This window comes from Loxodonta africana, chromosome 21 (assembly GCF_030014295.1).
Source record: "Loxodonta africana isolate mLoxAfr1 chromosome 21, mLoxAfr1.hap2, whole genome shotgun sequence".
NCBI classification, from domain to species: Eukaryota; Metazoa; Chordata; class Mammalia; order Proboscidea; family Elephantidae; genus Loxodonta; species Loxodonta africana.
Genome location: NC_087362.1, coordinates 71,778,213 through 71,790,057, shown reverse-complemented (window position 1 = coordinate 71,790,057; position 11,845 = coordinate 71,778,213). Strand labels below are relative to the sequence as shown.

Below are 11,845 nucleotides of genomic sequence, written 5' to 3'. Positions count from 1 at the left end.
GGTCTTGCAGTGAAAGCCATTTTGCTCAAAGGCAAACTTTTGGATTGAACCAACAGGTACAGGTGCCACAAAAGGGGCAGAGGGGAGAAAAGTTAAACACGTAGACCCTCGATTTGTTATTAGGTGTTGGAAGTGGTAAAACATTAATAATTTAAATGCAAATGAATAATTGCAGTCTGTAAATAGAAAATACAAGGAAGACTATCTCTCCCCAAAACAAGTTGGAGGAGCAATGCCATATTGCATAATTGGCATTTAATAATTCATTTTTTTTATTATTGTTTTTTGACTATAATTCCTTAGCATTTTTATGTGTAGGTAAGGCATGAAATGCAAATTTCCCGCCAGCTGATGCTGTTGATTCATTGCCACCCGGTGCCGGGCACACATCTGAACTCTGTCTTTACTTTCAGGGATGGAAGAAGCAAGTCTGTGCCTTGGAGTGTCCTCGGCGGCGCCGGAAACTGAGCCCCACCTGAGCGGCCCGGTCCTCAACGGCCAGTATGCCATGAGTCAGAAGTTGCACCAGATCACCTCACAGCTGAGCCATGCCTTCCCGGAGCTGCATGCGCGGTCCAACCCGGAGGAGAAGACCCCTGCGTCCCTGGACGAGAAGGCCCACGTGCCGATGAGCGGCCAGCCCATGGGCAGTCAGATGGCACTCCTGGCCAACCAGCTCGGCCGGGAGGTGGACACCAGCCTCAACGGGCGGGTGGACCTGCAGCAGTTCCTCAACGGGCAGAACCTGGGTATCATGTCCCAGATGAGCGACATCGAGGACGATGCCCGCAAAAACCGCAAGTACCCCTGTCCCCTCTGCGGCAAGCGCTTCCGCTTCAACAGCATCCTGTCCCTGCACATGCGTACTCACACCGGCGAGAAGCCCTTCAAGTGCCCCTACTGCGACCACCGGGCGGCTCAGAAGGGGAACCTGAAGATCCACCTGCGCACCCACAAGCTGGGCAACCTGGGCAAGGGGCGCGGGCGGGTGCGCGAGGAGAACCGTCTGCTGCACGAGCTGGAGGAGAGGGCTATCCTCCGGGACAAGCAGATGAAGGGCAGCCTGCTGCAGCCCCGGCCCGACCTGAAGCCCCCGCCACATGCCCAGCAGGCCCCACTGGCCGCCTGCAACCTGGCCCTGCCCGCCAACCACAGCCTGCCCGACGTCGCCCACCCCGTGCCCTCGCCCAAGCCGGCCAGCGTGCAGGAAGACGCGGTGGCCCCGGCGGCGGGCTTCCGCTGCACCTTCTGCAAGGGCAAGTTCAAGAAGCGGGAGGAGCTGGACCGTCACATCCGCATCCTGCACAAACCCTACAAGTGCACGCTGTGCGACTTCGCCGCCTCGCAGGAGGAGGAGCTGATCAGCCACGTGGAGAAGGCCCACATCACTGCCGAGTCGGCCCAGGGCCAGGGCCCCAACGGCGGCGGGGAGCAGGCAGCCAACGAGTTCCGCTGCGAGGTGTGCGGCCAGGTTTTCAGCCAGGCCTGGTTCCTCAAGGGCCACATGCGGAAGCACAAAGACTCCTTCGAGCACTGCTGCCAGATCTGCGGCCGGCGCTTCAAAGAGCCCTGGTTCCTGAAGAACCACATGAAGGTGCACCTCAACAAGCTGTCGGTGAAGAACAAGTCCCCCGGCGACCCCGAGGTGCCCGTGCCGGTGGGCGGCATGTCACAGGACGCCCACGCCAACCTGTATTCCAGGTACCTCTCCTGCCTGCAGAGCGGCTTCGTGGCCCCAGACAAGGCAAGCCTGAGCGAGCCCAGCCAGCTCTACGGCAAAGGCGAGCTGCCCACGAAGGAGAAGGAGGTCCTGGGGAAGCTGCTGTCTCCCATCTCCAGCATGGCCCACGGCGTCCCCGAGGGGGACAAGCACTCCCTCCTGGGCTGCCTCAACCTGGTGCCACCGCTGAAGTCCAGCTGCATCGAGCGGCTACAGGCGGCGGCCAAAGCGGCAGAGATGGACCCGGTGAACAGCTACCAGGCTTGGCAGCTCATGGCCAGGGGCATGGCCATGGAGCATGGCTTCTTGTCTAAAGAGCAGCAGCTACAGCGCAACCACGAAGACACTTTGGCCAGCGCCGGGGTGATGTTCGATAAGGAGAAGCGGGAGTACGTGGTAGTGGGAGCAGATGGCTCCAGACAGAAAATGCCTGCTGATCTGGTACACGGCACTAAAGTGGCCAATCCGAGAGACCTGCCGAGTAAGCTCGAGCCCTTGGAAGGCAGTCGGGATTTTTTGTCACACGGGCTGAACCAGGCGCTCGATTACAACCTGCAGGGTCACGGCAACATGAAGGAGAAGCCCACCGAGTGCCCCGACTGCGGCCGGGTGTTCCGCACCTACCACCAGGTGGTCGTGCACTCCCGGGTCCACAGGCGGGACCGCAAGGGCGACGAGGACGGGCTGCACGCCTGCCTGGACGAGAGGCGTGGCTCCGGCAGCGACCAGGAGTCCCAGTCGGTGAGCCGCTCCACCACGCCCGGCTCCTCCAACGTCACCGAGGAGAGCGGGCTCGGCGGCGGCCTCTCCCAGCCCGGGAGCGCCCAGGAGGACAGCCCGCACCCCTCCTCGCCGTCCTCCTCAGGTAGGCCGGCGGGCAAGATGGCGGCGCCCCTGGGCAACGGGCGCGCTCGGGTAGGCCCTTGGGGCTGCCCGGTGCCGCGCTCGGCCTCGGCTGCGGAGGGGCCCCGGCTGCTCTTCAGAGCCCGAGCTGAGGTCGCGTGGTTGGATGGAGTGTGATGGGTGGGTTGGGCTGTCCTCACACAGGCAAGGCTGTCGTTTAAACTCTTGGTCTTCTCTTGAACAATGGCTACAAGGGAAGTGAGTTGACCCTCCTGCCTGTGGTGGAGATGGCTGGGCGCTCTTTTTCCAATCGGTCGTTAACTGCAAATCCACTGCATTGCACAGCCCATGTCATGCCCCGACCCCACCTGCCACTGCTCCTCTCTGGAGCCTGGGCTGGCTTTGGGCTCCATCCATGGTGTGAGTATGCAAGTTGACACCCTGCCATCTCTCCTTAGAAGTGTATTCGTATAATTCTCTCACCTGGGCACCCCAGGCTCCTTCCTTACACCAAGCCTACCTTCTCTCCCCTTCCAAAATGACAACGTGGCCCACCTGTCGGCCCGTCTTACCTGGAGAACCATGGCACTTCCCTCTGACGGTTTAGGAAAGCACAGAGGTTTGAAACACAGATGCGCGGCTGCCTGCCTGAAATCGTACTGTGTTCCACGGGTAATACAGCTCTGGGGTCTAAAATAGCTAAGCAGAAAAATCTGTCATCAGAATGTCTGTGAGATGCTGAAGCTTCCTGGCCCAGTATGGGGGGAAAAAAAAAAAAAAAAACAGTAGCCTAAGATGGCTAAGTTAAAATCACTACCTAACAGCAGGTAAGGTGTTGCCTCTGTCCATATTTCCAAGGCCCCTTACTAATGGATAGTAAATTGAAAGTTATATCTCTAGCCTTTTGTAAAGAAAGCACCTCGCTAATACTGTAATCATTCTGCAGCCTAACAACAGAGGAAATCATGCCATAACAAATACCCTGTTACTAATGGCAACATTGATTTCTGCAATCAGCCATTAAGTCTGGGAAATGAAAGACAGTTTGAGGCACCTCAAGGCACTGCCTTGCCCACTGTTAAAGATGTGGCAGCAGACTGCTGAGGGTCATTTTTTTTTTTTTTAAGTTTTTTCTTCTCTCGCTCTCTCCTTTTTCCCTCCTTCACAGTTTTTTCTTCACAGTTTCAATGGATATTTTAGCATTGGAGGCAATTCCCTACTACAGTTATTAAGTGTATGCCAGTTTAGTTTTGTTGTTATTGCCATGCTTCAGTATACCCTTCTTCTAGGACAAAATTAATCTGAAAATAAAGCGGGAGTCTGCTGGCTTATTACAGACCAGTAAAGAATTGTTAAGACACGTAAATCTGAACGGCGCATTCCAGAGATTCCGATAGCATTTAATGCTGCTGCTTAAATACCCATGAAACGCTGTCTACTTCTGGACCCCTAGACTCGTTTGCGATTTATTGCTGGTGAGACACTTGAGAAGAGTCCAACCAGGGACCTGAGTACCATGGAAGGGTGAGGTCCTGCTACACGGAGCGACGGCTACAGGGAACACGCTAAGACACAAGGGAAGGAAGGGCCCTCAAGCTTCACTCCCTGCTCTTGGGAGCTCTCGGCAGCAAAGTTCCAGGCCTCTCACTGCCGGAAGGGCTAGTTTCTGGGCTCCCATGATGGGGTCTTCTCTTCCAGGGGGTGCAGCCTCGCTGTTTTTAGATCAGAGACCTTTAAGGGGTAGCAAGCAGAGAGCAACCTGGCTCTCCTGTTTCTGGAGTGACGTGGAGTTAACAGGGACAGATTTCCCCCCCTCTCCCAGACCTGCTGAAATGCACAGATCTCAGCAGAATATCCCGACACCAAACGTTTGGCTTCATTAATGATGTGTTGGCCCCGTCTTCCTCACCTTCTGGCCCAGTGATTGCCTTGTACTCTTCCTCTCTCCCTTGCTTCCACATCTCTAAACACTCGTGGCGGGGGGGGGGGGGGCGGCGGAGAACCATTTTGCTTGAAAGAACCAACCCTGCTTGTGACTCAAAAGAGAATTATATTTGAGTTGTGGTTATGGGCTCACTTTTATTTGCCTCACTGAAGTACTTCACAATTGTGAACAGGGAGGCTTTCATTTCTGGTTGACTCCTTTGTTTTCTTCATATTCAAATGAGACCCTTTCATAATTTTAGGGCTAAGTAGGGAAATTGATGGCAGACCAACATGCAGCCCAAATCAGTTGCACGTCGGGACAGTCCAGTTTTCCTGGGATTAGGACCCTTAACCAAATCTAGTTAGTCTTTCCTCTTATTTCAAACAAGTACAACTCGTCTAAAGTGCTACAAAAATAAGCATTTAAATGAAAAGCTTGGCACAATAGATATTTGATTATTACCTGTTAGAGAGAAGCCTACAAGGTAAAGGGGGGGGAATCTTTAAGCCCTTAAGTAAAGAAAGAAGTACTTATTAAGGCTTCTATTAAGAAATAACTGCAAACCACCGTTTTACAAATTTCTCAGACTGCATAACAATGTCGCAAAACTTAATTTGCATCACTTGATTCTTTTTTTTTGTTGACAACTGGGTCAGTAGGGCCTGAGAAACTATTTTTTCAGATCTTAACCAATGGATTCTTCTTTATAAATCGCTGCTCTTAACATGATAGTAGTTGTGAATTCATCATAAAAAACCTTTTTACAGAGAGCCTCTTAGAACGGCTCTCCAGAAGAAGACTTACAATGAGTGGCAGACACGTCCTTTGTTATCTGATGTAATTCTCTGCAAAGGAGGATTGGGAACGGCCTGGCTGTTTCAAAATGTCTTGCTCAGACCGAGACGCAGAAGGGGTCAAGTTTGCAATCAAACAGTTATTGCCGAGATGGGCGACTGTCACTGGCTAGGCTAATGCGGGATGCAGCTGTTTGTTATGTGAGCAAGAGAACGTTTGAATCAGTGAACATGTGAAAATGATTCCAGTGAACCAGAAAATGTGTTTGTTCTTTGGCTCTCCAAACTGCTGAGAACCAAGCTTAAGATCAACTGCGAAAACTAGGACCTTTGACAAATGGAGAGGTCATATTTTCTAACAAAATGGACAAAACTAGGTGCACGGATCATCTCCCTGTCTTTTCTCTTTGTCTTACTTTTGTTGTTGCTGTTGATTTGACTTACTAATAATTTCACACCATTGTAGATGTCATTTCTGCCCCCCTCCCCCGCCCCCATACAATGCAAAAGGAAACTATTTGGAGTGCAGCAGCTTCCAAATTTTACTCTTTCATGATATTTAGAAAGCAGGGCTAGTGTTTAGACGCTTCCCTGTTTCTGGCTTGCGTGCAAATGCTCTGATGGAATTAATCTCTGAGTCTTTCCCTAAAACCTCCTCTAAGACTGGGCTTGGGTCCTGTCTTTACTCTAAGTCAGAAAACCACCAAAGTTCTGTTTCTTCAGATTTTGCTTTGGAAATCATGCTCAGAATAATTAAAACTTAATGTACTAAGAAACGATCCTGCTCATTATATCCAACAGGGCAGTTACCTTCTGCATTCCCCATAATTTTGGAGTGGGGATAATTGAAGTCTTGACTGTGGGAAGGGGGTAATTGAATGCGTTGACCCTCTGTTCATTAAATAAAGTCGGCTAAGTTACATGATCAATGGAAAGCCAGGGAGGGATGCAAAGATGAAAATATTGTTAACCCCTACTACTTCTGGTATAATATTTTGAGATGGACGAGGATTATTTGATCAGCTGGGCTGGAAGCCTTGCGGGGGCTCCTTTTGTTGCTTGAGCTGCATTCTAGAAACGCTGGCTCTCCATCCTGTGTGGGGCCGTTGACCACAGCACCAGAGGCCTTTACCCAGGGCTCCGGAGCATTTCCGTCGGGTATAGACTGATATGATAGAGTTTCTTTCTTTTCCACCTCTTTTTCTCATGTGGCTCCCCCCTCAGCCCCCATTCATGATAACCACTGCCTGCTCCCCTCAAATAAATCCAGGGCCCCAAAAGAAGAAAAAAAAAAGGAAAAAAAACTTTCAGTCTGAGGATTAAGATCTTCATTTTTTTTTTTTTTTGCTTGTGCATTCCAATTGTTCTTAAAATATTTGGCAATGTCAATTAGTAACTGAGCAGAGTTAGCTGATGAACACAATTTTCCAGTAGACTGAGCACCCTATTGTTGCCGAGCGAACAGCAGATTTCTGAGGTCATTATCATTCGCTGGTTGCTTGGCCCAGCTGCTTCCTGCTGCAAAAGCCAAACTTTATACTGGAGCTCGGGGATGGTGAGCAGCAACAGGGGGCTGGGAGGGGGAGAGGGGAGCAGGCTGCTGCGGGAAGACAGCCCTTAGGAGCAGAGGAAACAGAAAGTAAAAGTTTCCAGGCAATTCCAGGAAAACTGTGCTATCAGACTTCTCCTTCCTGCTCCTTTCCAATCACCTTCTGCCTCCAGACAGGGAATTAAAAGGAGCGGAGGATGGATAACCCCTGGGTGTTGTGGCAGCGAATCCCTTTGCTGAGCAGAGCTTTGGAAAACAATAATCCCATTTATAAATTTACTTTTTTTTTTTTAACCCAATCTAAAGCATGTTAGTGATTTCTTCCTAGATAGACTCCTTCGCTTTTATTCCCCCCGCCACCCCAAAAGTGTTTTTTTTTTTTTTAGATTATCTAACTTGAAACCGGTCAACTTGAGCATGACAATCAAGGAGCATTGTTCAGTTCTACAGAGTGACTCTTTGAGCAGATCATAGTCTAAAATTCCTTGTAAAATGTGGGCGGCTCCCCCTGCCCGCCTGCCCGACTTCCTCTTTTCTCGGCACGCCCCCTCCCTGTCTCCCCCCGTCCCCCCACCCTAATTTGGGAGCCGGTTCAGGGAGATGAAAAGCTGCACGTTTTTAAAGCTCAGCTGTTAAAACCCAGCGCCATATGCAGCCCTCCAGTCCCCGGCATGGAAGTGTGTGCAGGCGGCCCGCCGTGTTTGTGGAGATTTACAGAGGCTCAGCTTGTGTGTGTCAAAGCTGTGCCCAGGCAGACGCTGGCCACGGCCCTTCCTGTGAGCCTTCCTGTGAGGCCGATAGGCTGCAGCAACTGGGGGCTCCGGTGTCAGATGGGGCAAAGCTCGGAGGTCCTAGTGACCTCCCACTGGTCTGTGGTGTGGCCTGTCCAATCAGGGCGACGTGCAGAAGCTGGGATTAAGGGACCTCTCAGATGATGCTGATTACTTTGGGGAAACCAGAGCTGGCCCTGGCGGCTGTCACACTGTCTTCCTCCTTTCCCCGGGGGAGCTGGGCGGCTACCAGCAGCTCCTGTTTGTAACTTCCCGTTCACTTGGCGAACTTCTGTTCTCTTGTGTTTAGGAGTATTTAGGAACAGTCAGTAGCACTCTGCTCCAGGCAGTTGCTGCCTCTCTTTCCCCTTTGCCCGTTGCTATAAATCCCACTTCCAAGGCACTGTCTGGTGCTGCTGTCACGCAGCATTTGCGAACGAGGGAAATTGTGCAGACTCTGAAAGTCTTCAGCTTGGGAGTGCAGTGCAAAAGATGGGTTGATGTACAATTCCAGAAACTAAGCCTGGTCTACACTGCAGCCCATTTCCAGAAAACCACTCAGTGTCAGGATGGATCTGATTCCTGGAGGTGGGATTGGTTGAGTCCTGGCTTGGCTGATTCCTGGTGTCTCCCCTTGCCCATCTTCAGGTCAGGCACCATGTGGCCAGTCTCCCGTCCTTCTCTCTGGGGATGCTGTGAGGGGCAACGTGGAAGCTCATAGATGCCCAAAGTGCCCCATAGTGCTTCACTTCTGTCCAGGTATTAACCTGCGAGCCCGAGGAATCCGCGTGCATTTAAGTCTAAATTTAATGGTAGTAAGGAAAACACAGATTAGCTAAGGGTAGGTTACAATGACGCAGAGAATTAAGCAATTTTCAAAATAAAGCACAAAGCATTAGCCGCTGCAGGATTCCCATTAACTTGAATGGGAGATTCTTCGGGCTCCAGTCCTGGCCGCCACCTTGGGTGCTTTATGAGGCCACCACGGTTGGGTGTGTTGGCTGGAATTAACAGTTTGCTTTGCAAACAGCCAGTGTGTCTTCTGTTTGAGAGTTTGGCCAAAAGCAGGTATCATGAGCTTCCAGGGGCTGCCTTTCGCCCACTCACTATACCTTCAGGTAAGTGGGCAATTTATGCCCACTATGTTAACACTGGAGCCCTGGTGGCACAGTGGTTAAGAACTACAGCTGCTAACCAAAAGGTCAGCAGTTCAAATCCACCAGCAGCTCCTTAGAAGCCTTATGGGACAGTTCTACTCTGTCCTCTAGGGTCACTATGGTTTGGAATCGACTTGATGGTACTGGGTTTGGGTTTTGGTTTAGGTTAGCATTGGAGTCTGGGTGGCGAAAGCGGTTTGTGATTGGCTGCTAACGGAAAGGTTGGAGGTTTGAAGCCAGCCAGCCCCTCCATGGAAGAAAGGCCTGGCAAACTGTTTTCATAAAGATCACAGCCTATGGAGTAGTCCTATTCTGTGTAACACATGGGGTCTCCATGAGTCGGAATCAACTGGATGGAATTTTTTTTTTTTTTATGTTAGCATTGTCAGGGTCCACTTCTGCAGAGCTGGGGCAGCCTCTCTTTGGGGGTAGCTTGGGGTCCTCTTGCTCACCCTTCTCTAGCAGATTGCTTGTTTCTGCAAATCCCTTCTTTGGCGGGAAGCTTTATGCCCCACTTATAAGCAGCCCACTCCAGGGAAGAGGAAGGTCTGAAAGGCATCCTGGCCTCACACCAAGCTGGGATTCCTGACTGCCCTCCTCCCAGAGCAGGTTCTGGGGGTCTCAGGAGTGGGGGAAGGGGCAAGCTAGCAAGCCAATAGCAAGCTTCAACACTATCCCTGTTTCACTGGCCCTCAAGGTCCCACTGGATTCTTGGGGGTAGACAGCTGGGGTGCTTGGAGAGCACTCTGAGAGGGAGAGCTGAGGGAGTCCATTGGGAAAGAGCAGTGTGGTAGTGAGCATTTCCCCTGCCTGTGAAGTCAGAGAGGGAGCGAGCAGTTCGCGCCTTTAACCGTGGAGCTGTTTTGGAGCACTGATGGCAGGGGTGGAGAAACACCTGCAGAGATCCGGAGATTGGATTTGTGCAGATGCCTGATGACTGGGCTGGAACCTTTGCCATCTGCGACCCTTGGGCCTCCTTGCTGCCCTTCTGGGTTCCTCACCTCCCCTTGTCTCTCTGCCCTCTTTCGGCATCTGACAAACTCATCCTGCCACCCTTGTTGATGGGGCGGCAAGTTCAGGAGGAGAGGGCACCTGGAGGCTTGCAAATGTAGCGAGTTTTGGGAAAGGGGCTCTCCAGGAGGGGTGCAGGGCAGAGGGGTGGGCAGGCAGGTGACCGGGGGGCTCCCTGATCTCTCGGGGAAGTGCACGTGGCAGAAGCCGAGAGGAACTATAGGTCCCCCTTGTCTTTTCCTGGCAGGATGGGGTGATGGCAACATTTACTTAAGCTGTGGAGTTTGGCACTGCTGCTGCCAGGCACCATCTGGAAAGCCCTTCTCAGAAAGCTGCGGACCCTCCCAAAAGGAATCCGGGGAGCGGGACTTGGGAAGAGCATCGGAGCTTTTTTCTTGGGCAGACCCTGAGCATCAAGACACCTGAGCAGGACTGGAGTCCTCCGGGAGCCGCGCAGCTAAAACAGGCTCTTCTCAGTTAGCATGCAGGGCTTATCTCTTCTAGGCCTCTCCAGTAAATTCTCCAGCCAGATCTGGTTTAGGTTTTCTTTGTCAGGCATGTACTAACTTTCCTTGGGCTGTACTTCCACCTATTTATTTTGTCTTTCATTTCACTCACTGTTTTTACCTAAGTACTTATACGTCGTGGCGTGGTAGTGTGGAGCCACCCAAGACTGTTCTGGTTAGTCACTGATATAACCCTGTAATATCAGGGCTTATTAGCAGTAAAATAAGAAAAGAACATTGTGCCTTTAAAATGTGCTAGAGAGACAGGATCTAGAGCTTGGCGGCTATGGCCTGGGACAAACAGCAGAAAGCTAAGCACTGAGATTTGCCACCATCCTTTGCCTGATCCACATCTTCAAAACAGTCTGCAGAGTCCCAAAACAATGCGTGTCTGAACACTATCTGCTGCTACCTGATGGGTGGGCCCGGTGAAATGCTGCTACGGGCCAGGTGGAATTCACTTACTTCCTGTTGTGTTTCCCACCAAGAGAAAGTTGTCCAGGGCTTGGCTTCTTGTGGACCCCATTTCTTTGTTGCTGCAAGACTTGGGACTTTTGTGTGACATGTGGCATGTGTCTGAGAGAAGTGGGAGGCATAGCACAAGCTGGCTCCTTGGCTGGGCTGCCCACCATGCCACGTCGGGGGAGGTGGCTCTCCCCTTTGGGGTACCCAGCCAGGATGCTGACTCAAATAGGAGCATGAGGAGGTAGGTGATGGGTGGGTTCAGCTCTTAGCACCGTGTCACTTGCTTCTAAAGGATGGTGTCATTTTTCAGCTTTTCCACCTTTGGGGAACCTTTGTATGTTTGACTCTGTGCTTCGGGTCTAGGACATCTTGTGGAGGAATCGAATCTTTCCATTCAATCCTTATCCCCAGGAGAGGCACCTGGTTGGACTAGAATTGAGGCAGACACCGGTACTGTTCCTTTTGTCTGATCGAACGTCCAATGCCATATGACGCACGATGGAACTGGTCCCCTCCACAGTGCTCTCTTCTCTTCATTAATGTCTAGAAGCTCCTAACTCAGTGGATGTCATTCGTGGGTTTGGACATCCTCAGTTGTCTTCAATCACCTTGAGAGGCATTTTGGAAAATTTCCTACACTTGGTTATGTTCAGCGTAAAATGTATGCCATGGTTGCTTCCTTGAAGACCGGGGGCAAATACCTGCTTCCCTTTATTGCTAAGTACATTTTGCTTAATTTGTTGCTAAAGTAGGTGTTTTAAAAGTTTTATAAAAGTAAGCAGCTATGAAACAGTAAAGTGATCCCTTCGCAAAGCTGAAGTGTGACATAAAACAATACTGGCTGTGGGAGAGGCTCTGGCAGTGCCAATCCAGCTGAGGCCTGAGCCCGGCACAACGCCCTTTACCACTGACCTTTAAGCCCTCTTCACTTGACCTCCTTCTAGAGGGACGTTTATTAATTTCATTGTTGCTATTGTTGCTGTTTAATGACTTTTTACTATTATTTTTCTTACTATGAGGTAATTTTTGTTCATCTTGGACACTTTGAAAATATGTAATGAATAAAAATGAGAAAAATAATTGAAAAAACATATATGTTCACC

The 11,845-nt window shown here is 51.0% G+C and overlaps 1 protein-coding gene across 1 annotated transcript in view; it reads left to right on the top strand.

The window, feature by feature from the left end:
• Positions 1–340: 340 nt before the first annotated feature.
• ZNF536 (zinc finger protein 536) overlaps positions 341–11,845 on the top strand; it is a 279,105-nt gene continuing 267,600 nt past the window's right edge. The window contains exon 1 of the mRNA XM_023555554.2: positions 341–2,585. Within this exon, the coding sequence (XP_023411322.2) occupies positions 416–2,585 (2,170 nt within the window). The 5' untranslated portion in view covers positions 341–415. The remainder of the gene's footprint in view (positions 2,586–11,845) is intronic.